This window comes from Accipiter gentilis, unplaced genomic scaffold (assembly GCF_929443795.1).
Source record: "Accipiter gentilis unplaced genomic scaffold, bAccGen1.1, whole genome shotgun sequence".
Lineage (NCBI taxonomy): Eukaryota > Metazoa > Chordata > Aves > Accipitriformes > Accipitridae > Astur > Astur gentilis.
The window spans coordinates 343,021-370,006 of record NW_026060910.1 but is presented as its reverse complement, the minus strand read 5'-3'; the positions used below and the strand labels follow the sequence as shown (position 1 = coordinate 370,006).

The following is a 26,986-nucleotide window of genomic DNA, read 5'->3' as shown; positions in this document are numbered from 1 at the left end:
CGGTGGGGGAAGAAGAACAAGTTGATTCAGCCGAGCCGAGTGGGCACCAAGCTGCAGCCACAGCCTCCTTGCGCCAGATGGCAAATGCGTTTGTGACCGTTGCCCGCGCTTCTGTTCACTGCGTTGACCGGAGCGAGGCAGAAATAGGAAAAAGGACGTCGAGGGCATGAAGGAAGGCCATGCAGTGTTGCTCGGTGGCACGCTTTCCCCCAGCCCTCGCTACAGTAGTGCTGTCAGGTCTTTCAGTCTCCTGCTGGGAAAAGCAGCAGCTCTGGATCCCCCTGGGAGGGGGTGGCCCTTTCCCTGGGTGCGTGACACCCCGGAGGAGACGGTACCCGCTGCCGCGTGCTCCCAGAAAAGGACTGGATTCTGCCCAACGTCCGGTGTCGGGGCGCTGGGGCTGTTTGCGCTCTACGGGATCCCAGGGATGGGGTTAGTACATCCCCTCCTTGTGCTTGGAGGATTCGGCGCTAGCAAGGACACCCCAAGGGTACCAAGGACACAGGCCTCTCGCTCCCGCTGTGTGAACAGTGTGTGGCCTGGGGGAGTCGGGACAACTGCCGTGAACCGGAGGCCAAAGATCTCTCCTGGCCTGTATCCTGGTAATCAAAGAGATTGCGCTCTGTTCGTGAGGCACCTCTGGCTGCAAGATTGTGCAAGGCCATGTGCTGCGTAACTTGTGGCAGGGACCGATGCTGGGGGCATGAAGGCAAGCGCGCTTCTAAAAGCATAAAACTCCATTTCATTTCAGAGCGCAGCTGAGCCACCCCGCTCCTCCAGACTCTGCCATCTGCACCGCTGTGGCTGGGACCGGGCAGTGCTGCACATCCCAAAGGCCACCAAGTCACACCTGTGTCCCTGCTTTGCCGGGAGCTTCTGCGATGCGAGCGATGTTCTGGGGGCTGATCTCTTGGACTACAGCTACCCCGTCCCTGACCGGCAGCTGGCCAGGAGGGTTGTGTCCAGGGTGGAATTCCACCTCTCTGACAAGAACCTGGCCAAGGATGCTTTCCTCCTGAAACATGTCCAGAAGAACAAGATGGGCTTCGTCAGCATCAAACTGCTGACGTCCTTGAAGAAGGTAGGCAGCGCGTTGCGTTGGCCAGCCGAGGTGGGAAGTGGCCTCCATGTGGAAGACGCCTGGATGTCTGGGTGTCTGGGTGTGGTCTGGCTGTCTGCCATGGCCAAAACACTGCTGTGTTATCAACAGCTTTCTAGCTACCAGTACAGAGCACAGCACTACGAGGGCTGCTGTGGGGTAAAGGAACTCCAACTCAGCCAGATCCAATACAGAAGGAAAGTGGAGAAACAACAGAGGGAACAGCCCAGGGACACAGAGCCCCAGGTCTCATCTGGCCGCTCCTGTGACCATACGGTGTATGCAAAATCAAATACCTGAAGTGCTCCCTTAGATGCAGTTTACAGCCAGGGGACAAGAAGGTGGCAGTTCTGCATTTTGCAGCTCCCAGGCTGATGGCAGAGCCAAAGCAAAAAAAACAAACCCAAAACCAAACCAACCAAGAGAGGTAAAACTGGAGCGCAGGGAGCAAATGCTTTTCTTTCACCTTAGGCCAACTGCTTGGATGCTCTCTATGCTGCCCTGCCACAGAGGGCATCCCTCTCGTACCAGTAAGAGACATAAGAGTGAATTAAAGCCAGGACCCCAAACCAGACCAAAAACCCGGTTGTGATCAAGAAGAAAGTGGAGAATGCATCAAATATAACAGAAAATTATTTTGGACATTCCCAGTTTACATTTGAAAAAAAGAGAAAAAAAAAGAGGAGGAATTAGGTATTAAAAGAGCAGCACTGAATGATAAAGCCATAGCAGTCCCTCTACCACTACAAACCCACACCCCCACACGCACGTACGCACACAGACTGAACACCACCAAACTCCCCTTGACTGTGACGTTCACCTCAGCTTGCTGGTCTAGAGATACTGAATGCCTGAAGCACACCAAGGATAACTGAAAACATCTGCATGGCTTTAATGGGAATCCTCCAACTGAAACAAAGCACTTTCTCCCTCTGTCTGCGTTGGCACATCCCCGAGTCACGCTCTCACTCCTCTCCTTCAAAGTCAAGATTCCTAAACGTGAAAAGCGGGAGTGGGGAAAGGCGAAGGGAAGAGAAAAAGAGGGAGAGCATCATCAGTGGAAGACCTGCCAGCTGCTGCTGATTCAGCCCTGTTTGGGGGACCACCCCAGCAGAGAGGAGTTGGTTTGCATGCCACGGTCCTCACTGCCTGTTCCCAGGGACAGGCCGTTTGCTCAGCCTTGCTGGCCAAAGCGTGGGAAAAGCGTAGGTGTGCGCCGTCGCTTGCTGAGGAGCACGGTCACGATCACATGCAATCCTTTACCTTTTTCCTCCCTGGATTCAAAGGGTTTCTGTCTTCAAAGTGAGAGCCTTCCATATGGTCGTTTGTGACATTTCATCCAGGATAACAATCTCAGAAGGATCAGTCCTGCAATAAATATTTTACATAGCAATCCGTGATTATGGGAACTGATGCCACCAAGGGCATTAGCATCAGCAAGAGGAACAGCGGAGCCCCGAGAATCAAAGCTCTGCATAACCGTGGGAGGTTTTGCTGGATGAGGAGTTTTGGGAGGCAAGCCGGGGAGCTGCAGAGCAACAGCTCTGTGCAAAGGCTCTTGCTGGGGCTTAGCCCCGGTCCGGGTTCCTAAGCCACTGCTGGTACAGATCACGCCTGCAACTCCTCATGTGTTAAGTATGAGGATCTCCAGCTACCGTAAAAGCACTGATGAGGCAAGGTTTGGGGGTCAAACGCAAGTGCTGCAGCCACTCTGCTTGCGGTCAGAGCCTTGCAATCACTTCCTGCAGCCCTGCCCCCGAATTCGATTTTCCCACCAAGCTGCCTGCTGGTTTCTGTGGGATGCCCCACAAAGAGGCAAGTGGAGAAAACTCTGCCAAACACCATCAAGCTAATCTTGCCGGGGGTCCTGGCGCTTGGTGGGGCTTTACCCGTCACTGCTTTGCTTTGGGATATCCACGTTACTGGTCTTCCCCACGTTCAGCTGAACTGAACTTGCAGCAGCAGCAGCTTCCATGGCCCTCCTGGACTCCTGATGTAAAAAAGGGACAAATCACGTTCTCTGTCTTTGATCAAAGTGGAGATAAGCTGAATGCCCAGCACAAACTTAGCAGTCTGCCCTCCGCTTCTGCCCCTTGGCAGCTATAGGTATTAGTGCAGCAGGGGAGAAACCGTTCACTCCAAAGATTTCGGGGCAGGGGGATTGTGTGTTCAAAACACGATTATGAGCAAGTCTTGCCAGCAGCAGCAGCAGCATCATCTAATAATAATCATCATAATGATAATGACCTTTGTGAAAAACGACTCGTTTTAAAAATTACACCTGTATTCAAGCGTTCAGCTCACTGCTACTTGAGGAAACAAAGGTTACAAAAGTTACAGGCTATTGGGATCTATTTCGATTGAGTGCTGATCTTCCCCCAACATTTCCAGACAAGCTGTAAGAGAAACAGGCAATCTCACAGACACACGGAGATGTCCAGCCCCGAGGACACAGCAAGCCTTACCTCTTCTTCTTCTCCAGCTTCATTTCTGGCATCGTCCAACTTCTTCTTCCTTTCTGGCATAAGGTCATCCAGAAAGCTGAGCTCTCGCTTTGAGAAGCAGAAATCCATCGCTTTCCGGACAAATACGAGAGCCAAAACCTTCACGAATAAGAGGGAAGATGCGGTGAGCTCAGAGACGATGCCACCTCTCACAACAACGCTGCAAACACCCCGCTGCCGAGCGGTGGCAGCTCTTACCATCATGGGAAAGATGATGGCGGCACGGGACACCTTGATGGTCCAGAGCAGGACGAGGCAGGTCAGCTGGATCGCCGTGAAGAAATGCACCTTTCGCAAGGGCACGTGCCGCAGGTAGATAAAATCCGGCTGGTGTTTCACTGGCATCCAAAACAGCTTCAAGCGATCAAAGAACTGCGAAATAAAAGGGAAAGGTTGCCACCTTGGGACTGCGGCAAGTTGCTGGCCCTCTCGAGACGTGGAGGCACTTTGCAGCATCTCGCTTGCCGTCAGAACTCCTGGATCCCACCGCATTCCTCCTGGGAGCAGCACCCATTTTCCCTTCGCTCCATCTAGCAACCGGCTTGCCCCTGAGAGCTGTCCACCAAACGGCAACTATTCCATGCCATTCCATTATTAGCATTTCTCAGCCCACTGAATCCCCCCGCGAGGATTTCCACCAGTGGTAGAAACTGCCTTCCCTTTGCACCAAATTCCCCCGCTTTTCACGTAACCAAACACTGACCTGCCCTAAACCCTGCAACAGAGAGCGCTGAACTTGCCTGGTCCTCCCAGCCCTATCTACCTCCTGTGCCTCCACCAATCTCTTTCTTACACAAAAGAGTTTCATTGCTTGCTCTGCGAGAAGTTTTTCCCATGCCACTGCTTTTTTCCCTGCTGCTACAGAGACAAAATACCAGGGAGCCGACATGCTGCACGCTGTAAAAGAGTCTGTACCTGAATTCTTCTGAGCGATGACACACCCATGTAGAGAAAGACGCCATAAAGCACAGGCATTGGTATAAACTGGGGGGGGGGGGAAGAAAAAAAAAAGAAAGAATGCAATCGTTTCTTTTTCTGTATTGCATTTTCAGTATTACCACCCTCTTCCACAGGCACTGCCTAAAATTGCTTGAAGCTTTCCAGCTTCCATTCAGGCTTAGAGATGGGTCAGATATTAACCATTGTTTTGCCATTTTGTGCGCACGAGTGAGCTAAGGCTCTGCTTTAGGCTGAACTTGGGAGTTATCTCTCCTCAGAATAATCCTATTTTCCAGAAAGGTTGGAGGAAAATAGGCAATTTCACCCGTGCTACCCTATGCCGCATTCTCTGGCGGTAGAAGAAACACTTCTGCCTATTCTTGGGGCAACAGGCAAAGGCCACAGGCCTCCTTTTAGCCTAGAGACGAGATTACTTTGTGGGAGGAACGTGCAAGGAAGCCCACAGGGATGACCTCAGTGTGTTTAGCTCCTGGGAACGGCTGCTCCGCGGCATTTGGGGAGCAAATTGCAGCCACTAAAGGGCTGCCTGTTTGAAACAGAGCAGATGTGCTCGTCTGAATATGGTCAACTGTAACCCATAAACATGGGTGGGCCTGAAAGACACCCAAAAATTCAAGCAGTTGCGTTGCTTGCTCGCCTCGAGCACACCAAATGGGGGCCTGAAGGGCTGCAAAACCTAACCGAGGCTGGTTCCCACCGTTGGTCAAGCCCCAAGGGTTGGGACCACCTCCTCCTCCTCCGCTCCACAACTAACTACTCAGGCCTGCAGAGAGGGGACTGTTTTTCTGTAACCTCCAACAAGCTCACGGTTGTTGGGTGGTTTGCATTTTCCTCTCACCTTTAACACGGAAGTGAAGAAGACAGAGCAGCCCATGAGCACAAAGATCAGCAAGCCAGTGACTCTCTGCTCTCGTATCCCCAGAAACTTGGGTTGTTCTCCTGGAGCTGAGCAGTCAGACTCTACTTTGAGGCTATTCACGTGGGTGATGGACAGGACGGTCGCAGCCACAAACCAGGGCAGCCCCATCACAGAGCACACCCCGAGCATCACGGCCACCACAAAAAGGTCCAGGTGGTACCCGCATCCTTTCTGCAGGCAGGAAAACAAGAAACAGAGCATCCCATAGCACAAGAGCAAGGATAACGTCGCAAGTCAGACTCAAACCCTGCTCGAGCACAAGTCAACTTCTTCAGAATTCAAAACAAGAAATGGAAACAAGCAAGGGTGTACGCAGGCTTTGCACAAGCACCTGGCATGAAAATCTGGCAGGAGTTCAGACACAATGGATATGCAGAGCTTGTGCATTAAATACTTCTCCAAAAAACAACAAGCCACAACCCAAAAGCACCAAACCATTTTTTCCACTCACAAAGAAAACTGTACCACTTGCAAGGAAGGTGTGACTCTGAGTTATCCCTGGCAGCGCATCAAAACAATTCATTCCCCACACCTGCTGCTGCTGCCATTTTAAAACAAAAACGCAGTTCTCTATTGCTCCAAGATTAATTTGCTCCTCCAAAAGGTTGCTCATCTGAACTGCCCTGTCACTTGCTCCCTGCATCATCGTTAATCCAGGAGAGCATCCTGCCACGCAGCCTGACCTTGTCCCAAACCAATGCCTTCAGAAAGCATCGGGAATAAGAGCTTCCCCCCAGACCTGCAGCCCAGAAGGGGCTGGAGTCATCTCTCGCAGGCCCTTACCTTCAGCTTGTGCTCCTTCCTGTTCACAATAACGGCACTGATCTGCTGGTCCATGAATATCAAGATGGTGCAGAGCAGAGCTGGGACGAGCGCAGCCAACACCGTCCACCAAGGGTTGGGTCCTATGGGGTTGATGAACCACCCGCGATCGTCTCTGGTAGGCTGCAACAAAGCCCACACATCAGCATTGTCTCCCAGCCCAGACACTCCACTGGCTTTCATTTTCCCCTCCCTCCTTGCGTCAGAGCACCTCCCAGCCCTGGCTTCATGTCCCCCTCTCCCGGGGGCTTCAGCAGTGCCAGTCTCCTCCTTGCAAGCAGCTCTAGATACTTCCCCTGTAGGTATCTAGTTTTGGGGCCATCTTCTCGTTTCCAGGAGGAAGCAAGGCACTTGGAGGTGGAAGAGGAGATGGTCACACCACCAGCATCTCCTCCAGACTCAGCCCTGCCCTGCCCCGGCATCACCTTGTGGCACCCCCACGTGCCAAAACACCCCGTTACCTTGAACGCATGGGGGACCTGGAGCTTCGGCGATGGGATCCCAACCACAAAGTCAAGGAGCACCATGATGACGATGGTGAGGAAAACAGCAAAGTCGCTCACTGTGGACCGTACCTGGGGCGAGAAACCAGAGGTGAGAGGGGCATGGCAAACAGGGCCGTAAGGTGAGATGCAAGAGTTGCAGACATCCACAACATTAAGGCTGCTTAACCAAATCCCACCACCCCTCTGAGCACATGCAGCCTGATCCCTTGCTTAGATACTGCTGCTGTGTTTGTCCCTGTGAGATCTGGGGTCAGACAATAAAAAAAAGCTTAACTAGGCCAACAAGGGTTGGTTTAAGTCAAAATCTAAAAATAATAATAATAATATTAAAAATAAGAAAACACATGTCTGCCACTACAGCTACACTCACAGCTACAATGGCAACAAGGCACTGAGGCATCCTTTAGTCCTCAAAAGGAAGCTCCTCATTCGAATCTACTTTCCACTCGAGCACATAATGCGCAGAAGGTAGGGGAAAAAAAACAAACCGAAAACCCCAACCCCCAAAACTTTGGGAAACCTGACTTCCTACTACCTGAGGAGAAGAAAAAAAATAAAAAAAAATCAAACCCCAAAAATCTTCAATCTGGGGCAGGTCACGAGGCAGGTGGGAAACGCTACGATGATTTTGCACTCATGGAAATGAGTGTGGGACATCCAAACTCTTGGAGAGCTTGGCCTGCAAGGCCAACGTTTCCCAGCTTGACCAAGGCAGGGCAAATACTGCTTAGTGCTCCAGGAAAGCCATTTTGGGAAACGAGTGCGGAGATGGACACTGGCCACCTCCTTCTACTTACTCTGGTTGGAAAGTAGCGGCTGGTTTTAAACTTCTTCAAGAAGCTTGACAGGGCAAAGGTGGCGAAGAAGAGGATGCAGCACCAGAAGAATACATCAGGGGTGTAGGGGCCGTCGCGTCCACAGGCAGGTCCTTGAAACTCCCCACGCAAATACTGACATTTCTGGAGAAACAGAGCGTCAGGACACAAAGGCAGTGCACGTGCGGCAGGGAAACCTCGCATAGCTAGGGGGTTTTGAGGATCTTGGTCCAAGATCCACGACCCTGTAACTGCTCCTGCCAATGGAGATTTATATTTAATGAGCAGCAGCAGCTGAACAAGTGACACATCGAACTACACAGCGGAGAAATGAGATGTGAGGAGACACCATACGCTAGTAACATATTACAAGAAACACTCATCCAGGTGACACTCTTCCATCAGTTGCTTGCATTCATAGCACTGTGTTTCCTTAACTGCATCTGGCTTCAGTCCTGACATCTTCCCGCAAAAAACAACATGCCAGGCTCTCCCAACCCTGTGAAGAAAACCTCATCAGCTTTCCTAACTAAAAAGTAATTCTTTTAAAAATTATTTTTAAACCTGAAAAGGACTAGGATTCACAGGACTAGCATCATTACATTCACTTCACAGTCCTCCTCAAAATGGGAGAACAAAAGATAATTGACATGACAAACGCCACAGTTACAGACGTTCCTTCCTGGGGGTGCAGTTCGCACACCTAGGAGCTCATGCATGCACGAATGGGTGATGCCAGGCAGCAGCCTTCTTACGTGCCTCTGACCTCAGGAAGAAACAGATAACATGAATACTTTTACTCCATTTGCATCCTGAGGACCAGAGATGAAGCCCAAGATTTGCCTAGATGACACAGTCAGTTCCTTTAAGGGATGAAATTGTTCGTTTGAGTTTGGCTTCAAGGACTCCCACAGCTGGCGATTAACTAAGAGGTATGCTACAGCGAGGAGCCCGACACACAGACTGCAGGACAACTCATCACGCCAGGCCTCTGAGCTTGCAGTTCTCCGCAGGGCCCGGTGCTGCCTGAGCAGGTGGATGGACTTCCCAGTTCCAGAAATACAAGCTCGTGAATCAAACCCTCCTCAAGCACGCAGGCAAAACTGGCTGCGCTTTAGCGAAGCAAACCAACAACGAGGCTTCCTTTGTTTGGATGCCTCCTGTCTGACGATGCTCTGGGCTACTTTCTCTTCCTGGCAGCAACAGGAATAAGTTGCTCTCATACCTACCAGCTTCTGACAGAGAAAGAGGATGATCTCGTTCTTGCCTGCTAGGACCAGGGGTGGCAATAACGCAGTCTGCCGAGACTGGAAGGGGATGCCTTGGAGGCGGAAACACGCGGGTGTTCATTACTCCTGGGCACTCGGAATCACGGGAGGAGATGATGCCGAAGGGCCTGATCCGATTCACAAACTGACGCACCTTAGGACTGAAAAGGCTTCTCCTTCCACTAACTTACTTTTCTCTGCAACAACAGCCTCAGGAGAGTAACTTCTCCGTAACCCTTTACACTACAGCAACTACAATACTTAATCCTAATGTACCTTACAAGAAAACTACTGCGGTCTTCTCTACTAGAGGGCCAACGCTGCTGCGCCTGTAAGGAGCGCTTTACATTTTATTAACCTTTTGAAACAACGCACTAGCTTTCCTTGCAATCGCATTACGTGGGCTTCCTGGGACTTTATATATGCACGTTCGTTTTCTCTGGCTAAATCAGATTTGGAACGCAGGGGTGGCCATCTGAAAACACTGCAAAACATTCTTTTTACATACATCAGTTCTCTGGTGAAGGCAACAACTGAGAAGGATCTTCAGCTAATGTAAAACTGCGAAGCTCAGAGGAGTCATACTCCAGCTAAAGATCTGCGCACTACTAGGCAGGAATGTCAAATTAAGCAATGCCCAACAGATACAAGTCATTGGACCTTTTCTTTTACAAGTAGGAAAGAAAGGGTACACAGAAAGATAGTGGTCTGTAGAAAATGCATGTAAATCATCAAGATTTCCAAGGATTACTCGAATCGCTTCCTGGAGAGGCCAAAACAAGAAAGGAAGGAAGAATATTAACAAGATAGCCACAATCCCACTGCCAAGTACAGTTTTCAGGCTTGGGAAAAAAAAAATAACATTACAGTTTGCAGGAGTCATGGAAGAGCAGGTTCCAGATATTTTGCTTTTCCTCCTCCCCTTCTTCCCCCTGGTCCCTCCCATCACCTTAGAGCACGCTGCCCTAACAGATTCACAGAAACTGAAGTGAATGAATATCTTAACCCTGAATTAACATAGAAGCAATACTATGGAGAGTGGAGGTGTGCTTTTAAATTTAACAAGTTCTACATTTAAGAAGCCTCCTCCTTGCCAGCACAACACATGCAAGTATTGACCTGTTTCAAAAATAAACATATTCCCCTTTTTCGGAATATTGACCCAATTCAGTTACAAAGGAACTGTAATTCAGCCCCAACAAACTCCTGCTTTATAAACGGGAAACTTTTTCTAGGAATACCTTTTGTTGGGAAGTGGCTTGCTGAAAAAGGACATGGGCCTGTGGAAAAGTTGTGCGAGCAGAGTTCTGTGTGAAAGAATGTCAGTTTGAGCAACAAGACTAGGCCTTGGCTGAAAATAGCTGGCTTTACTGATATTGGGAGAAAAACAACAGCTGGTCTCGCTGTTATCAGGAGAAAGACAGGGACGGTGTGACCTTGGCATAACTTCACAAGTAACTTTTGAAGAAGTTCTCATGAGAAAGTTACTGAACACGCGTAGCTGCCAACCACAAGTGGGTGTGTTTTAGTAATGAATAAACATTAGCAATGTACCAATCATATTAGGACTAGTAGGCATAATTATCGCAAACTGTATAAATATGAGCTATCCGTGCAAATAAAGTTGAATCACTTCTATCACTCATATTGGGTCGACTTATGTGCATTCCTCCGCCGCTCCAACAAATGGCGCCCGAACGGGGACCGAAGAAAGGGGAATTGGAGCGACGGACACTGAGAAGCACCAGTAGCAGCGACCGGGGGGCAAAAGATTAACCGAACGCTGATCGTCTTGGTTGGTGTGTTAACTCTCGTGCCTGGACCGTCCAAAAGGGGTTCGCCGTCAGTGAGGGCTACTGGAAAAAGGCTGCAAAGACTTTTTAACCGAGGTGCCTTAATCAAGGTAGCACCCAGGAGTACCAAGAAGCCGGCCGGCAATGGATCAAGAGGTAGCCCTAAAATTATTACAGTGCTTTTTAGAAAAGCGGGGAGTAAACTGCATTAAGCAAATTTCGGGGTTAGTCACGCTGGGTCGCGTTAAGGGATGCTTTAAGAATCCGGATTTATTATTTAAGGAGAGTGAATGGCGTACATTAGGAGACGTATTATGGGATATGGTAACTGATGATGATAAATCAGCTAAAAAACTAATGAAGCAAGGACAGAAACCTTTCAATTAGTGTGGGTACAGCTTTTGAGCTTAGTACCTGGAATGCTATCGGAACCTCCCTATGGGACGAAATTAGTGACGGGTCTAAAGAAGTTAAAGATCTTGTAACTTTATGGAAATTGATTAAGACAACTCTAAGAAATGAAAGCAGATCGTAAAGCGTCTGCGTCTGCTTTTGCTGCTCTCTCTCTCCAACCGCAAGCGAAAGGGAAAAGCGGGGAGAAAAACATAATGCAGCGAGAGAGACTTTTTGGAGCTTGTTCGCCTACTCTCGTGCCCTTGACTTCTGCTCCACTCCCTGGGACTGCCGATATTAATCGGCCATCCGACAGTTCCCAAGCCTCCCTAACCGTACGATTAAAGGAAACCCTACAGAATCAGGGAGTGAGTAAAAATCTGCCTACGAAAAACCAGCCCTCAGATACCACCGTTCAACATGAACAAATTATACCTAGCATACACCCTGATTCAAATAATGCAAACAAGGACTTGGCTACTCTGATAATAGAACAAAAAGAGACAATGTTAGAATTGTTAAAGGAAATGGGGAAAAGAGACGGGGAAACCAACCGCACCCGTGACAGACGCGGAGCCGCCTGTAATAGCCGCTGCAGAAGAAAGGCAGAGACATTGGAGGGGTGTAATAACAGATGCCATTATAGAAGGGACTATGCTCTAAGCATTCCCAAGTTATTGCATCAAATGGACAGAAAAAATGGGAGGTGTTTGACTGGAAGGTCATTGAGAAATTAAGGAATGCTGTGAGTCAGTACGGAATCAAATCTGCGTTAACTCACCAAATACTGCAATTCATTTTTTCTGCTGATACGCTGATACCTCAAGATATTAAACAGCTAGCACAGTTGATTTTGACACCCGCCCGAATGTTAGTGTTTTTCTGGCAGTGGGAGAAGCTCTGTGATAGGGAACAAGCAACATCACGACAACAAACAGATCCCCTATGGGGAGTAACCATGCAGATGCCGATGGGTGCTGGACCCTTCGCATCAGGGAACGCTCAGTTACAATGTGTCACTGAGGTTCATCATCTATCACAGATCTTGGCGTATCAAGCTTTTCTTACCGTACCAGACAATATGTACAGCCATGCTTTTACCCAGGTGAAACAGGAGAATACAATTTATGACCACCCTGACATGAACGAGGGCATGAAAGAAAACACGTTCAAAATACTCGCTTTTGAAAATGCTACTGAAAAGACACGCAAAGCATTGTGTAATTTGCCGAAAAATGCAGACATCGTTGATATGATAGAATACACGGATCGATCAGTGGACTCACAGAAAGTAGCCTATGCTGCCACAGCTCTCCAAGGAGCTACAAAGAAACACAAGGCCAGTAAGACACCCTTGGTCAAGTGTTCTAACTGTGGCAAACGTGGACACATTAGGAGCAAATGTACAGGTACTGTTAACAGTAAGTGCTGCAACAAGTGTAAGAAAGATAACCATACCACCAAGAATACAGGAAGAAGGGAAACTTTACACCGACCGCGAAGGCCCCTCGCGCGACGACACAAATGCAAGGGGCTTGAGCTGCCAGCCCTCAGGCAGCCTCGCAACCACCAGATCCGCCACCGCAGGAAGCTCCAGAGTGGATGTGGAAACCGCAGTCAACATAAAGGGACCATTGGGGTTTGGACTTAGTGCATTTTTAATGGGGCAATCTTCAACAGCTCTAGAAGGAATTCTGGTGCTCCCAGGGCTTATTGATGCAGATTATTGTGGGACTGTGAAAATTATGATTCATGTTTTAATCCTTCCTGTTTCTATTCCTAAAGGTACCAGAATAGCACAATTAGTTCCATTCAGGTCGTGTGTTCCGAACACAGGTGAAGTACAACATGGAGATGGTGGATTCGGCTCCCCAGGGAAACCGCAGGTATACTTTGCCATGGACACAACAAGAGGTAAACCAGAAAAGGTAGTGCAATTGGAAGGGCCCGATGGAGTTGTTGTCAAGAAACCGATGACAATCAATACAGGTGCTGATGTTATGATTATTTCACAATGCATTTGGCCTCCATCATGGCCATCGATCAATCCAAACTTTGGTATTGCAGGGATAGGGGGCACACAAGCCACCTTAGTAAGTCAGCTACCAATTACATTTGTGTTCCCCGATGGTGAACACATTACGACGTGTCCGTATGTCATGACTACCCCAACTGAATTGTTTGGCCTCGTAGGCCATGATTTATTGAGCCAAATGAAGGCAATGTTAGTGACGCATCCTTTTTAGGAGCGGTCACTGAGGGGTAGCCGATTCTGAAAATTAACTGGAAAACAGATGAACCTGTTTGGATTGATCAGTAGCTGCTAAATTCTGAAAGGCTACTAAAAATACAAGGGTTAGTTGAGGACCAGTTGAGAGCGGGACAAGTTGTTCCTTCTACTAGTCCATGGAATACATCAATATTTACCATTCCCAAGAAAAGTGGGAAGCGGAGACTGTTACATGATCTCAGAGCTGTGAATGTGGTGATGCACAGTATGGGAGCCCTGCAGCCAGGTTTGCCATCTCCAGTTATGCTTCCAGAAGAATGGGATTTGTTAATTATAAATCTAAAAGATTGCACCCAGATGGCGCTGAACGGTTCGCCTTTTCGGTACCATCGATTAACAAGGCAGAACCCTATAAGAGATACCATTGGGTCGTGTTACCGCAATGAATGCGCAATTCCCCCACGATGCGTCAGGTGTATGTGGCCTGGGCATCAGAGCCTGTAAGAAAGCAGTTACCTCAGTAACTTGCCACAGGATGAGATTTTAACTCAATTGCAGGACATCTTAAGCCATCGCGGAGTAATAATCACTCCTGAAAAGGTGCAAAAGGCAGCACCTTGGAAGTATTTGGGGTGGCACATAAATGCTAGCAATGTTAAACCTCAGAAGGTTCAAATAACATGAGAAATTTCAATGTTACATGATGTCCAGAAGCTTGTGGGAGATATCCAGTGGGTGCGGAATCTTTGCGGTATCACTAATGGCAATATGACCCCTCTGGTAGAACTCTTGGGTATGAGAACACTGTGCAGATGAGAAACGGGAAATGACAGAGCTGACCAATTGGTTGCAGCGCCACGGGAGCCTCCTCCAGGGAATCGTTTTCAACAAAGCATGGCAATCGCATGCGTTCTTGCACCAACCCACTAGGATGTTAGCAAAGCAATTTGACTTACCACTTACTGATGCCCAAGGTATCGTTAAAGCATGCCCTGATTGTCAAAAGGAAGGGCTCGGCTTGGGCTGTGGGGTTAACCGACGAGGTCTTTTGCCATTGCAGTTGTGGCAAATGGATTTCACCCATGTCATGTGGTTTGGTGCAAAGCATTCTGTGCATGTGTGTATTGATACCTATCCTGCTGCCATGTGGGCCACGGCACGAACTGGAGAAAAGGCCTTACATATTGAATGACATCTTCACGCTTCTTTTGCAGTACTGGGTGTGCCTCAAGAAATTAAGATGGACAACGGCCCAGCCTATGGTTCTACACGATTTGCTCGATTTTGTAATTTGTGGGGAATTCACCACGGTACCGGTATTCCACATCTTCCCACAGGACAGGCTATTGTCGAATGGGCCAACCAAACCCTAAAAGAACATGCTGCAAAAACAAAAAGGGGGAACCCAGGGCTTACTCCCAGAGGAACGATTGGCCAAAGACTGATTTGTGCTAAATTATCTTAGATTGACAGGTGATCACAAAGACCCACCAATGGTAGTGCATCATGTTCTTTTACAGGCAGAAAGGACGCAACAAAGTACAGGAATCATGGTAATGTCTAAGGACCCAGAATCCAGGAAATGGTGCAGATCAGCAGAAGTAAAACTTACTGGGAGATCCTTGCTAAGTGGGACAAGCCATGGCTTCGCACTGATGCTGGACCCGGAATTGTTCCAATGGCGACTGGCACGGCACCGGCAGGTGCTGGAGCCACTGATCTGACAGATTCTAACTAATAGAGTATTACTAGTGGACACGGAGTCCTTCAGAGAGGTTTTCAGAACAGCGTGCCTTATTGTATATAGAACCTGCTTTAGGTAAAAAGTGTGTAAAGCATAATTTGATTAAACATAGTGTGATTACGGGAAGACAGTGTGGGGTAAAAGTTAAAGCCAAAATTAGGGGTAAGGTCTATTTCCATTAATAACCTGGGAACGAGGTTGATTGTGTTTCCACAGATACAGGCCCACGATGGACTCCTGTTCGATTTGCATGACCATCATCATCTGGAGCATCATAGATGATGTGGCAATATGAATACTACCTCAGCCAAAAACTAATGTATAGGTCACCTTGGCTAACATAACAGGTCAAGATTCTCTGTGCATCGCAACTGTATCGTAAAGCCCATGAACCAATAGACAAGATGGCTATGACTCGTGCAGCGCGCCTGGCCAGCGAGCGCATGCGTCATAGATTGCAACCGAGGCGGACTTTTGGCACCCGCTGGCCACGGGTGCTAAAACCCGTTCCTCTGCAAATGTATAAATACTGGGATTTTCCGAAGAGCATCGGGCTGGTGTACAGTGAGGCCATCGTTGCCTCTGTGGGGACGCCCATGGAAAGCTGGCACCTACCGATTGCTGGGCTGAGTTCGTGGAGCAAGATGGCACAAGAATGTATAGATGGTTCATTTTCCTCATGGTCTGGGTCATTAGGGGTAACGGGTTGGCTCAAAGAATTATGGGCATTATTGTAGTTACTGTGATTTTAGCTATTGTAACAGTTTTACCTTGTTCAGCTTATTAAGGAAAATGGCATCCCAAGTTATTAAGCAAGCCTGGATTGCTCAAAAACAAAAAGAGGGAGAAAGATTTAAACGGAGACCTACAGTGGATTCAACCTTGTTGTGGTATTACAAATACAGACTTACAGCCGCTGCTGGATTTATTGTGGGGCAGCGGTACCTTAACTTCTACAAGACAACTAAGTGCACTGGGATGGCAAGCCTTGGCAGCAATTGGACAAAAAAAAAAACCAAAAAAAACAAAACAAAACAAAAAAAACCAAACCACAACAAAAAACCCCCATCACATCATCCATGTCTGGCAGATACGTTCCCGATTTACCCATAAATTTGAAACCTTATGCTGAGATTGATATGGAACACACTGACTGTAGTAAGCAGCATGACAGTGACACCGGTGATTGATCCACATCGGTTAACACCATGGGACAGTAAGAATGTTTGGGTGTCACTAGCTAAAGCTATTAATCAAACCTCTTTTTGTGTGCTTATGTATTTTATTAGGTATAATGTTGTTTTTACTGTGTTTAATTAATTGTGTTCACAGATCTTTGCAAAGGGCAATACAGCAGGTGTTAAAATTTTACCTCAATCTATATACAAACAAATAGATTGGCTGAAGAAACATACACAAAGATCCAGCAAGAAACTAGTTGGTTTGATGGAGTGTTACAATCAATATTCGGCGGGATAACACTATGGGTAATGTCATTGATTAAGGAAGCCTTATGATGGTTGGGTATATTGATATTAATCTGTGTAATAGTTAGAATTCCGTATGGGTGCATGATAAAAGGAGTCTCAAAGCTGACACACCAAGCTCTACTCGCACAAAAAGAAAAAGGGGGAATTGTTGGGAATTGGCTTCATGAAAAAGGACATGGGTCTATAGAAAAGCTGTGCGAGCAGAGTTCTGTGTGAAAGAATGTCAGTTTGAGCAGCAAGACTAGGCCTTGGCCGAAAATAGCTGGCTTTGCTGATATCAGGAGAAAAACAGGGACAGTGTGACCTTGGCATAACTTCATAAGTAACTTTTGAAGAAGTTCCCATGAGAAAGCTACGGAACATGCATAGCTGCAAATCACAAGTGGGTGTGTTTTAGTAATGAATAAACATTAGCAATTTGCCATTGTTGTCCAGGCCCATTGCCTTTTCCAGTCTGGCCCATTTCCAGCTTGGGGGTGCTCTTAGGATTAGTCTGGAGGCAAAGATCACACTGTTGTGCGATCGCACTGCCTCACCGTGGCGTATAAATTCCTAGCCACAATTTCTCCTATCAGATGATTATACAGGGCTTCTGTTCCCCAATGTCTTTTCCTATGTTCCTCCCCTATCAAATGCCATAATAAGCAAGAGGGAACGATTAGCTTTCCCTGTGGGGTATGAGCCCAACCCTCTTCATTATATGACCCTTCTAAACCTGTAATGAGCTTTTGATCTTCCTTAGTGTATTCTGGCTTACCTTCTAGGGAAATCCACCTATCAGGAATTAAGGCCCCTTCTGTTTTTACCTGTGTTTTGGCCACTTGTTTTGCCTCTCTGTCCGCCAGCTCGTTCCCTTTTTCCAAATCTGAGCTCGCTTTCTGGTGTGCCTTAATATGCATAATTGCTACTTTCTTAGGGAGCTGGACAGCTTCCAGTAACTTCAGAATTTCTTCTGCGTGTTTGATATTTTTCCCTTGAGAACTCACTAGTCCTCTCTCCTTCCAAATTGCTCCACGTGCGTGTACAACTCCAAAGGCATATTTTGAGTCTGTATAAATGTTCACAACTTTGCCCTGGGCCAATTCCAGGGCGCGGGTTAGAGCAATTATTTCTGCCTTCTGTGCGGAGGTGTTCCTGGGCAAAGCCCCAGATTCTATTACCTCTTGGCTGGCAGTGACGGCGTATCCCGCGTGTCGATTACTGTTTAGGACGTAACTGCTTCCGTCTGTGAAGCGAGTTTCCCCGTTTTCCATGGGGCCGTCTTTCACGTCTGGGCAACTGGCGTATGTTGCTTCGATGGTTTCCAAACGGTCACGATGTACCGGTTCTCCTGTGTTCCTGCTGAGAAAAGAAGCTGGGTTGACAGTGTTAGCGACTACAATCTCCACGTCATCCCGCGCTACCAATATAGCTTGATATCTCAGGAATCTTTGTGGAGAGAGCCAGTGTCCGCCTTTTGCTTCCGGTACTGCTGATACTGCGTGAGACACCAGAACAGTCATCTTCTGGCCCAGAGTAAACTTTCGGGCTTCCTGTGTATTTAGTATCACAGCCGCAACCGCCCGCAGGCATCCAGGCCAACCTTTTGCAGTCGTGTCTAACTGCTTAGAGAGGTAGGCAACTGCCCATCGATACGGGCCCAGGTTTTGTGCTAATATTCCCAGAGCAATGCCCTGCTTCTCATGGGAGTAAAGAAGAAACAGCTTACTCGCATCTGGGAGTCCTAAGGCCAGGGCCGACATCAAAGCCTTTTTCGGTAGCTCAAAGGCTCGTTCGGTCTCCTTATTCCACTCAAGGTGTTTCTGCTTAGTGGCTGTCAACGCATACAGTGGTTTAACAAGCAATCCGTAATTATAGATCCACAATCGGCACCACCCTGTCATTCCCAGAAAAGTCCATAACTCTTCTACTGTCTGAGGTCTCCCAGTTTGACATATTGCCTCTTTACAGGCCTGTCCCAAAGGTCTTTGTCCCGCACTAATTTCATAGCCCAAATAATTCACTTTGCCTTGCATTACCTGTGCCTTTTTCTTGGATACCCGGTACCCCTGAAGTCCCAGGAAATTCAACAGACTCGCCGCCCACGTCGTACAATCTTTCTCTGTTTTGGTGGCGATTGGGATATCATCCACATACTGCAACAGCTTCCCCTCCTCAGACGGGGTTTCCCAGGATTCCAAGTCTTTCGCAAACCGATTGCCAAAAACGGTAGGCCTATTCTTAAATCCTTGTGGCAAGGCCGTCCAAGTGAGCTGGGTCTTTCGACCGCTCTTGGGCTTTTCCCATTCAAATGTGAGTAAGTTTTGCCTGGCTTCATGGAGAGGGAGGCAAACGAAAGCATCCTTCAAATCTAAAACACTAAACCAAGTCAATTCAGGTGTTAGTACGGTTAACAGGGTCTATGGGTTCGCCGCTACTGGGTAAAGATCTTCAGTTATCTTATGCACCGCCCATAAGTCTTGGACCACCCAATATGACCCATCGGGCTTCCGAACAGGTAATATAGGGGGATTGAATTCAGACTCACACTCTTTTAATAGTCCCAACTGCAAAAATTTTTCTATCACCGGCCGGATTCCTTCTCTGTCTTTCTTCTTTAGGGGATATTGTTTAATTCTTACCAGCTTTTGGCCTTCCTTGATCCTAACTTCAACAGGTGGAACACTTTTCGCTCTTCCAGGTGCATCAGTAGCCCATACCCCCGGGTACACTTGCTTTAAGATGTCCTCATTAATGATTCCTTCTAGGGGGAGACTGGTTAAGGTTAGGCTCAATATTTGAATATTTTGCTGATCTTTTACCTCCAGAGTAATTTCTCCCTTCTTGAATACAATTTTTGCTCCCAATGGTTCCAACAAGTCCCTTCCCAAAAGGGCCTTTGGGGAGTTCGGCATATATAAAAATTTATGAATGCCCCACTGTTTTCCTAATTTATATTCTAAAGGTTTACAAAACTATGCCTTTTCACTTTGGCCAGTCGCTCCTTTCACCGTGACATAATCATTCCCCGGGGCATCAAAGCCTGATTCAAAACCGAGTATGTTGCTCCTGTATCTACCAAAAATTCTACCTCTTGTTCTGTTTTCCCTAGCTTAATTATAACCAGTGGATCCGCTAGGGTAGATTCCCCAGGTTCTCGTCAGTCTCCCTTCACAGAGGCTACTGTTCTTCCTGTTTGAGCCCTCTGATGCTCCTTGTTCCCTGGGCATTCCCTCTACCAATGACTGAATTTCTTACACAAAGCGCATTGATCCTTGCCCAGTCGGGGCAAGTCTCGTCTAGGCCCTCTTCCCCTTTCTTCCCGAATAACAGCCATTAATTTCCTTTGTCCTTGCCTATATCCTTCTTCTCTGTTACTAAACACCCTCCGTGCTTTTGTGGTACAGAACAGAGATGTAGCAAGAAAGGAAAAAAAAGAAGGGAGGGAGAACAAAGGGAGAGAGACACAAAGACTGGAAGAAGGACAAAGGGATGGCAGAAGAAAAAAATAGTGATAGGCTACAGGACAGAGATGGAGGAGTTCCAAAAAGACACAGGGAGCATGACAGAACGAGAGTGAGAAACAAGGGACAGAGCAGGACAGCACTGGAGGAAAAAACAACTGTCATTGATAGGCTGCAAGAGAGACATGGAGGAAGAGAGAAAAGAGAAGGGACAGCTAGCTGGAGAGGGGGATACAGTTAGAAAGGATGGAAGAGGGAAGGGAACAGAGAGAAATACAGAAAAGATGGCAAGAGGAAGCAAGGCAGAGGGACAGCAATAGAAGAAACAAGGGACAGGGATCTGGACAGATGAAGAAAAAAGCAGGAGAAACATACAACATGATACGATGGGACAGAAAGTAACACAGAGCGTCAGATGATAATAATGACAAGAGATAGAGAGAGACTATGAAAAGCACAGGAGGTTGGAGAGAGAGAGAGAAGACATGAATGAAAAGAGTAGAGAGCACCACAAAGGGTCAGGGAAAGAGAAGGACAACAGAATAAAAAAAACCCTCACATATTACACACATGTTATCCACTCATCAAGCCCATTTCAGAGTTACACAGTACCTCAGCCCCTTTAAGAAAAGTAACACATGCGCCCGAGCCCATTTCGGTGCCGCACCACGCCCGAGCCCATTTCGGCGCCGCACCACGCCCGAGCCCATTTCGGCGCCGCACCACGCCCGAGCCCATTTCACGGTTCTCTACCTACAGCTCCAATTTCAAAGTTCTGCAATCACTAGAGGAAGGAATGCACCCCCTTTCCATTAACCCAGCAGCAGCTACATTTACCTCAAGGTATCTACAACTCGCCCTTGGATGCCTAATTCCAACAGACACTTTCACTTACTTCAACAGCTAAGTTTACCTATGGGCACTAAACGCCCATGCTTCCCTCTACGCTTCCCTTTGTGATTGCCATTAGTACTGTAATTCCCACAAGGACACATAATTACCTGTCTTTTTTACATTTTATTTTTAGTGCTTCATTTGGTCCATTACTCATTCCACATAGATTCAGCTATGTCAGTATTTCAATCCAATTCTACAATGTACTTTTTCTACAATATATAGAAAAGACTTATGGCCTCACTCGTCAAATATTTGACACTATTAGATTTAGTCCTCTTTTAATCACTATTTTTACAAATACATGTAAACTCCAAAAATTTAGCATTACCTGAAGAAGAAATGCCACTATTTAGTACCTGCAATGCTCTACGGAGTGGTCTTTTCCACATTCCTCGCTCCCATTACATACATCGCTGCACATCCAGAAGTTTTACTCCCTGAGGTGACATTACCGCCATGATCCCTGTTCCCGGGCACCAAACGAGTGACCTCCAATCATCTTGACAGACCGTCCACTTCCACACCTCGACACAAAACCAGAAATTGAAAAATATCATTACATCACAAGCTACAAAGAGCAACCAAATATTTTACAAACCCACCACAGACAAATACAGTTACACTCACGCACTTCACAACCCTGGCCTACTCCATGCTGGCCATCTAGTCCAACTCCCCCCACAAAATCCTCAACTGTCTTCCAAAGACCATCCACCAAACAACATATCTCTCTGTGCTGACTGGCAATTACCAGGTTCCAGGGGAGCGCTCCACAGGAACACCGTTCCCGGGAGCCTTGGAAAACAAACAAACAAACAAACAAATCGCCCTGCCTTTGAAAACCCAGGCCCGAGGCAGACCCCAGTCCAAACATTGGCAATCAACACTGCTTCATGGAGCAGCTGGGACCAGGGAAAAGAAAAAATAAATGGGGCAGGGGAGGACACACCAAAAACCAACCCATATCCCAGCTGGGGTTTTTTATTCTAAGTTTGGGGTTTTTTTCCTAATTCCCTGAAAAACATCTCAACTCTACATCCAACCTGAAAGGAAAAAAAACCAAAAAGGCTTAACCACAGAACCCTACAAGGTTAGAGACATTCACAACACACCACTCGTTCAGATCACATGAACGCCAGCCCTCACTCTCAACTCATCCATCATACCGTCCACAGGCCTCAAGAGGCCGTCACCCCGTCTGCAGCAGCAGGGGCCTCAAAAAAGCACCCTACCTGCAAAAACCCAGGCCCCAGCCCAACCTCCTTCCAACCAACCTCCCCACAAACTGCCCTTCCGTTACACCAACATTTCAACACGCACCATCATCTCCACCATCCGTGCATTTTCAACCCGATAATTAGCTTTCACAGTGCCACGTGTCACAGTCCAACCTCCGTAGCGCCATGTCACCTAAACGCAAGGTTCCTTCAAGCACCTCTCGTGCCCTGTCATCACCTGCAAAAACAACACACAAAGCTTGTCAACAGACACTTCATCCTCGAGAGAGAAGTCCTCCACCACTCCCCTACCCTGCTTCCCACCTATTCCAAAAATAACACAGCCTCACAGCCAGTGTCCTCCATGACACTTGAAAAAACCAGAGCATCACAAACACAGAGCTGTCCCAAAGTTACCGATCGCTCCAAGACCCATCACGCTGCTACTTAGACCTCAAGGCCTTGACCATTTCTAGAGACTTGCCACAAAGCATCTGCATAAACAAGATGAACACCATTGCCCAGTTCCTGCCTTACTCAATGCTAGTTCACAGTCCAATTGCGATCCCCTCAACTCTGCATGCAAAGAGCCCGAAGTCATTAAACCTTCTACGCTGCCTCTACAATGCCATACAAGACACACACAAACATAGACCCATGTAATTCACATGCAAATGTAATGCCATACAAGGCAGTACTCTTACCTCAGTCAAGGCAAAACAACTCAGAGCCTTGCCATACCAGACAAAACAGAACAGGGCCAATGCAAGAGACTCTCACGTGACAGTCAATACAAGTACAGACCAAAACAATACAAAACCAATACAGAACCATAGAAGGCAAGGCAGTCTCAGGTGGCAATCCATACAAGTACAGAGCACTGCAATACAAAACACAATGCAGGGCCAGGCAATGCGAGACAGTCTCACATGACAGTCGATACAAATACACAACAAAACACCACAGGGCAAAGGCAAATACAGACCAATACAATGCAAGAAAACTGCAAAACACAGCAAAGCAAAGCAGTCTCATAGAGCCACCGGATGCATCTTCCTTCAGAGTCCACTCACAGACTCAACTCTGCTGCCTTCCCCCATCGCTCTGTGGGACACATCCTGTCCCTCCACATCTGAAAAAAAACCAAACCAAACATATTGAATGAGTCACCTGGATGCAGAGCAAGAGCTTCACAACTCCAGAGGTCTTGATTCCATCTACAAAGACCATCTGGAATGCAGCTACAGCCTGTCCTTTTAAAAACAACAACAACAAAAAAACAACACACAACCAAAAAACAAACAAAAAAACAACAAAAAAACCCAACACACACACCCCCCTGCCCACTGTAGGGTTCAATTATATGGAACTTAGTTACTGGCCCTGAAAGTAGCTCATGGTCGCAAGAGAGTTCCAGACACCTTTGAAGGCTCTGAACAGAACAAACAAGAAGATAGAAGAAGAAAGATCCCAATTAGAAAAACACAGGTGCACATTCCACGATAAAGGGAACTTGGCACAACCGACCTCAATTCAGGGGCTTATCTCGACCAGTTGGACTAAGACAAGTTTTGCATGCTCTAACATAGCCAATTATATCCTGTGTGTATGCACGTGTACAGAGCGAGTATAACTAACTGTATCTTATGTTTCTACGCGTGGACAGTATCTCTGTAACCAATCACCGCTTACGCTTGTGCGCGTGGACACCACATGCTTGCGTGCAGCAGCCAATCAAAGCTTCTAAACAACTTAGAGAATTGTGTAAGAATGATCAGCTAAGCTCAATAAAGGGGCGACTTTGATCATCATACTGGTGTTCTATCATCCGGGCCCCGCACGGAGTAACCCTAAACCCTACACCCCACCAACCAAAAAAACCCAGGGCCAAACTTGGAGCCCATCACATGCAAGTCTTAACACCTTAGAGACTCAAATCCGCTTCACTGCCCCTCAACAACCCCTGCCACACGGCTCCAATTGTCTCCGTGAAACACTATCGGCACGGCTGTCCGCGCAGGCCGCTGACGGCTACTCGAGCCGAGATGACTGTACAACCCTCACCTAAACGGTCTAGGCACATCAACGTTTCACCCGTAGACTCTTATCGCTGTTCCACCTACCCCTGACTCCACACCCCCCCAGGCAGAGCAGCTCCAAGCCAAGCACACCGTGTGCAGAACGTCACCACGTGGAACGCCACCAACGAGGTGATTCAACGAGAGAGAAAACTCTCAGCAAGAAGAATGACCCCCGGACGGGAGGCGCCGTCGGGCAAGATGACCTACGGGGCCGCAACCGCGAGGCCAGGAGGCTCCACAGCAGACCCAGAGGAGTCAAACGGAGCGGCCCGTTACAAGACAGCACTGTCAAAACCCAGACGACAGATGCGCCAGAAGCCTGGCGTCGAGACCTAAGGATGTCAGGATGCGGGGAAGAAGTCCCACTCCGAGAAAACGGACGGCTAGAGAGCAGAGCTGCCGATGCAGGCTGAAAAAATGCTGCCATAGAGCACTGACCGGAACCCGCCAAGACCGATCCATGCTTTAGAGCTCCGAGCGCAAGAAAAGAAGCACCCGATTGGCACCAGGCCAATGAGTAAGAGCATTCAAAACCCTAGGGACAGCACCCGAAGCGCATGCCTCGCTCCTCTGGCGCAAAGCGCGACAAGGACATCGAGACCCGAGGAAGGTCTAAGCGCACAAGACAGACTACACAAACTACACGCCACCGCGGACACGGGCTGGAACTGCCCTGCCCGGCACACACGGGTCTCGTGCTGAAAAGCAACCCGCTCCCTTCTCCTGCGCAAAGGCGACTGCTTTGGGACAGCCCTCTCTCCTGCGCTAACTTTAAAAACTCCTCCCTGCTATTCCCAGCTTTGTCCCTTCCTCTCAGCCTGGTCCCTCAACTTAGCTTTCAGAGGGCTGAGGGTCCAAATCCATCCTCCACAAAACCACACGGGCTAACTGGGATGTTCCTCAAGGGGAACATTGCTCTTCAACATCTGCAATGAAAAAACAAACACAAACAAATCAGAAAAGGGAGTAAGCATCCCGCTGGCCAACGCCAACTACTTCCCCAACTCCCCCCTCCTCACAAGTGCCACCGTGTTCACTTCCCCGCTCATTCCAGACTCAGACCCTGCAGCCATCATCACTCGTGGTATCTAAGGTACCGAGAGAAACCACGTTAGCGTGGCACTCGTGAGAAGCCATCGGCCCCACGCTCCTCCTCGCTAACCCACAGCTCACCTGAAACGCTCATCCAATTCAAAGATAGCCCACACAGCACCTCCACAACAGAAGGTAAAGGCTGAACCGAGCAGCCCCATAATACTTTGCTATTCAACACCGACCCGGCCGACGACCGCCTCACCTTCTCGGACCGCTCACCGGCATGCAGCTTTTCGGGAGACCTTATAGCAGACTTCACGGTACGTAAAGGGTGCCTATAAGAAACCTGCAGAGGGACTTTTTACAAGGGAGTACAGCCATAGGACAAGGCGGTAACGGCTTTAGTCCTAAGGAGGGTACATTTAGTTTAGGCGTTAGGAAGACGTTTCTCACTAGGGGTGGCGAGGCACTGGAACGCGTTGCCCAGAGAACCTGCGGATGCTCCCTCCCTGGAAGCATTCAAGGCCAAGTCAGATGGGGCTTTCAGCAACCTGGTCTTGCGGACGGCGTCCATGGGGGAGGGTTGGAACTAGAGGATATTTATGGTGCCTTCCAACCCAAACCATTCTACGATTCTATGACATTCAAATCCAACTGCAAAACTCCTCTGAGAAGGGCTGGTGAACCCTCCTCCCTTTCCCCAGCAGTCCCAAAACTTAAGAAACCCCTTTTCTTCTCCTCAACTGTCAGGAAAGGAACCCCACTGCTTCCTGACACCTCCTGCCCTCAATCTGCACTCCTGAACCCCCTTCAGTGGCTACTCCTCAAGAGCCGCTCTTCTGAGCAACATCCCAAATTCTGGGGGCACCCCCTAACCTACAGCTCCCCAGAGACTCTGAGCTCTGCTACATGCCCACAAAAGAAAGTCAAGTCCCAAGCATTGTAATCTACGAGGGGCCTGCCACCAGCTGCAAAGATTCTAAGGACAACGTGGCATTCTGTGGGCAATGAGGAAAGGCACCCCAAACCCTGAAGGGCACTGTGCCTCACGGCCCTTCTGCTTTCATCAGTAGTACTAAAACTCCATATACAAATACATACAAGATGCTCACCCTAACCCCTGCTAAACAATGTCACCATCAGTCCCGTTAAGAGAGATAACAACTTACACAGCAGAACTGTTAAAAAACCAACGTTCCTTCTTCAATAAAGTTGGGAATTGCAGGAAAACACAATGCATGAAGAATAATAAAAAAAAAACAAACAACAAAAAAAAAACCCCCAAACAATGCATACTATTAAACCATCTTTCTACCCCTGAACTGATGCAGAAACTGACACTAGGCCTAGTAGATGTAGAAATAGAACGTATGTTTAGACTCAGTGTATTGCTAAATAAAAGACTCAGGAATTTGTTAGAAGGTTAACAACTGCCTCCGTAAGTTGATTTACGTAGACAAGCCAAGGACATAAAGCACAAGATTCCTGTGTCTGTAATATAAGACAAAATAACATGCCCTCTTTGAGGAGGTATTCTGTTTGATAAGAAAATATGTTCTGTCTCTTGTGGTGACTGAGCCAAAAGCTAGGTGATAAGCAGAGAAGTTGTTTGTGGGGCCCAGAAGGGGATCGTACTGCGCAAACTCGTACAACAAAGTTCAAACAGCGGACAAGTGAGGAAGACTATGGAAGACCACCAGAGGACTCCAGAAGACCACCGAAGACCTTCAACACGCATGCATAAAGGACATTTACATATGCTAATGACTT

At 47.9% G+C, this 26,986-nt stretch overlaps 1 protein-coding gene and 1 long non-coding RNA gene across 2 annotated transcripts; both read right to left on the bottom strand.

Moving 5' to 3' along the window:
* Positions 1-1,626: 1,626 nt before the first annotated feature.
* Positions 1,627-7,911, bottom strand: LOC126037090 (electroneutral sodium bicarbonate exchanger 1-like). The gene is made up of 10 exons (XM_049797308.1): positions 7,608-7,911; positions 6,766-6,879; positions 6,266-6,427; positions 5,402-5,653; positions 4,519-4,587; positions 3,802-3,975; positions 3,565-3,702; positions 2,989-3,089; positions 2,363-2,467; positions 1,627-2,092 (listed from the first exon to the last, which is right to left on the bottom strand). The coding sequence occupies exons 1-9, from the start codon at positions 7,827-7,829 to the stop codon at positions 2,380-2,382; spliced, it is 1,320 nt and encodes a 439-aa protein (XP_049653265.1). The 5' UTR covers positions 7,830-7,911; the 3' UTR covers positions 1,627-2,092; positions 2,363-2,379.
* Positions 7,912-21,305: 13,394 nt separating this feature from the next.
* LOC126037098 (uncharacterized) lies at positions 21,306-23,602 on the bottom strand. Its single transcript, XR_007505494.1, has 3 exons — positions 23,174-23,602; positions 22,204-22,338; positions 21,306-21,407 (listed from the first exon to the last, which is right to left on the bottom strand). It is a non-coding gene; the product is annotated as an uncharacterized LOC126037098 (long non-coding RNA).
* Between the last annotated feature and the right edge of the window lie 3,384 nt (positions 23,603-26,986).

Bases quoted from the DNA above. Each gene is read 5' to 3' on its own strand.
- LOC126037090 (XM_049797308.1), bottom strand. From the start codon at position 7,829: ATGCGAGGTTTCCCTGCCGCACGTGCACTGCCTTTGTGTCCTGACGCT. The intron at 6,880-7,607 runs GTAAGTAGAAGG...TTCTCGCCCCAG, and splicing joins GCCGCTACTTTCCAACCAGA to GTACGGTCCACAGTGAGCGA. The intron at 2,468-2,988 runs GTAAAGCCCCAC...TATTTATTGCAG, and splicing joins CCAAAGCAAAGCAGTGACGG to GACTGATCCTTCTGAGATTG.